This window comes from Oncorhynchus tshawytscha, linkage group LG22 (genome assembly GCF_018296145.1).
Source record: "Oncorhynchus tshawytscha isolate Ot180627B linkage group LG22, Otsh_v2.0, whole genome shotgun sequence".
In the NCBI taxonomy this organism is placed as follows: Eukaryota; Metazoa; Chordata; class Actinopteri; order Salmoniformes; family Salmonidae; genus Oncorhynchus; species Oncorhynchus tshawytscha.
The window spans coordinates 28,481,561-28,484,406 of record NC_056450.1 but is presented as its reverse complement, the minus strand read 5'-3'; the positions used below and the strand labels follow the sequence as shown (position 1 = coordinate 28,484,406).

Here is a 2,846-nt window from a genome sequence, read left to right as displayed (position 1 = left end):
TGACCTGTGATTGACCTTAGATCGCTATTCCATCTTAACACCTTTATCAAAGCTATGAGAACACTTGACTGTACCAGACCTCAGTTTAAATACGTATAAGTATTTAAAAAAATTTTTTTTTTAAAGAATGTGTATTTGAGTATTTTCAAAACATAGCCAAAAGCAAGTAGTTTTATTTTATTATTATAAACCAAAGTCAATGAAATTGCATTTGAAACTATTTTCAATGCTTAATTCAAATACTATTTTCTAATACCTGGGCTAAATGCATGGGAATGTATTTGAGTCAGTGTATTTGAGTACTTTAAAATACTTTCCAATGTTATCTGAATAATTGCTTTGAAATGCATTCAAAAGTAATTGAAATACCTGAAATCATTTTTGAACCCAGGTCCTGACTGTACACAACATGTCTATATGTTCAATTATTTGCTATTGCATTTAAGAGCAGGCGATTCACATTGACTCAGTTAATTAAACATACTACTTTAGTTCCAACCGTTTCACCCTGATAGTAAGTAAAACATGAACAGTAATTGTCTTTTGCAAAGTGCGATTTATTACGTTGCCTTGATTACGTGTCTCTACATTCACAAATAAGCCAGTAACATATAGAATCCAACTGTAAAATATTTAAGATATTTTCCTTTCCTGTCTCGAGAAAGACAAAACATCTTGCACATCGACAGGGGTGGAATTGGGAGGGAATGAGTGGGAACAGAGTTCCCAAAGTGAAATAATTTGGACATGTAAAAATACAGAATCTGAACTATTTACATTGGTTAATTCCCAGAGTGATTATTTTCCAATTCCATCCCTGCACATTGTTACGTTAGACTCTCTTTACATATACATAAACAACTTTGTTGTGGGCTGCCCATCTGCAACTGTCTTTAGGTTGAACCAACTGGTTTGCAAAAATACAAGAGTTATTTCTGTAGACGTGAGCCTTTGTCGTTTCCGGGAGCAGAAGTCTTCTTTGTGGACGCTGGATCGCAGGGCCCACGTTGGGGGCCCGTTTATGCAGGAGCCACGGAGCTGGAGGACACGGAGGAGGCCTCGGTCTTGGAGGCAGTGGTGGAGGCTCCCTCCTCCTCCTCGAAGGGGTTCTTCCCACAGCACAGGGTGGTGATCATGCAGTTGCGGAACTGCTTGTTCATCAACACGTAGATGAGAGGGTTGTACAGGGACGAACTCTTGGCAAAGAATGCCGGAATTGTCATGAAGACGGGGCCGAACTCTGATCCCTGGTTGCAGAAGATATACCAGGCCACGCTGGCGTAGGGCACCCAGCACACTAGGAAGGAGACGACCATCATGATGACCATGCGGGTCACTTCCCTCTCAGCCCTCTGGGTGGTCTCAGACTCCTGCTGGGCGGCGGCAGCTGCCTTGACAGCGCAGAGCAGGTTGCCGTAGCAGAAGGAGATGATGAACAGGGGAATCATAAAGTGGACAACGAACATGTAGATGACAAAGGACTCATTGTTGATGTCAGGGGCGCGTGTGTAGTAGTCAATTCCACATGAGCACTGCATGCCTTCGGGGATATAGCGGGACCAGCCAAGCAGAGGGGGCACGGAGCAAGCAGCAGCCATGACCCAGGTAAAGGCCACGCCCATGATGGCATGGGTCTCACTGAAGCGGAAGTTGCTAATAGGTTTGCAGACGACCAACCACCTCTCAATAGCCAGGACAACCAGGGACCACAGGGCAATCTCACCACCATGGGTAGCAAAGAATCCCTCGATGTTGCAGCCCGTTCTTCCAAAGACGAAATAGCCATGCATGGAGGTGTACATCGTAGTGGTGAAGCCTCCGATTACCATGAAGAGATCGGCCACAGCCAGGTTCAGCAGGATGTAGTTCAGGGCGGTCCTCAGCTTTTTGTGCTCGATGGTGACGTAGAGTGTGAGGAAGTTGATGGGGAAGCCGGTGAGGATGAGGAAGAACATGTAGGCAGCCATGAGTGAGTACGCCGCTGGGCTGACAAGGTAGTACTGGGGGTATTCATAGGGGTTCCTAACAATGCCAGTAGCATTGGACATAGGGACGTAGAAATCTGGTCCCTCTGTGCCGTTCATGGTTGCGGTCTTGCGGTGGCGTTCAGCCCTTCTTCAGATGGTGTTCCGGCTGTACAGAAAGAGAGATGGAAAGGGTCCTTTCTACAAATGCACCCAGGAGGTCAGACTCCTGATTTTATAGGCACATCTTAAGGTGTTAGATGATCACTTTCCAAATCAGTCAGCACAATGTGATTTAGGCCACTGTTAATATATAATCCAGCCACTACTGCAAACAGAACTGGCCACTCATCAAGTTATTAAGGTTACACCTGCTCATACCTATCAGGAGATGATGGCTTAATCTGAAACGCTGCATTGGCTGTTACACACCTAGGCCTCATCCATATACTCAGAACTGAGTTAGTCATTTGCATACAACTTTTAAACACTGTTAAATTTACAGTTTCTCTTTTGAAGATATATTTCAATATATTCTAGAGACATGTTTGAAGCTTCATACTCCAAGCATAAAAGAGTGAAGAGACGGAGTGCTGTGGGAGAACAGATGGTTTATTATAAGTGGCGATAAGAAACATGTTAAGCTGTGGTAATACATAGGCACAAAGTAGAATAGCTGCCCCACCAGGAAATACTATATGGTGATTGAAGTATGTTTTTATAGATAATGGTCTGAGACGAGTAAACGTCCTCATCCTGAACATATTACATAATTGTATTAATATTAGGTATAGTAATATTTATAGATTTTTATCAAAATAATGTAAAATATTATTTTCATAAAACATTAAGTGTAGCAACATAAAGTTACATGTAATTCAC

The 2,846-nt window shown here is 43.0% G+C and overlaps 1 protein-coding gene across 1 annotated transcript; it reads right to left on the bottom strand.

Moving 5' to 3' along the window:
• Positions 1–536: 536 nt before the first annotated feature.
• On the bottom strand, positions 537–2,194 carry rho (rhodopsin). Its single transcript, XM_024385005.2, has one exon. The coding sequence runs from the start codon at positions 2,082–2,084 to the stop codon at positions 1,020–1,022; it is 1,065 nt and encodes a 354-aa protein (XP_024240773.1). The 5' UTR covers positions 2,085–2,194; the 3' UTR covers positions 537–1,019.
• Positions 2,195–2,846: the final 652 nt, after the last annotated feature.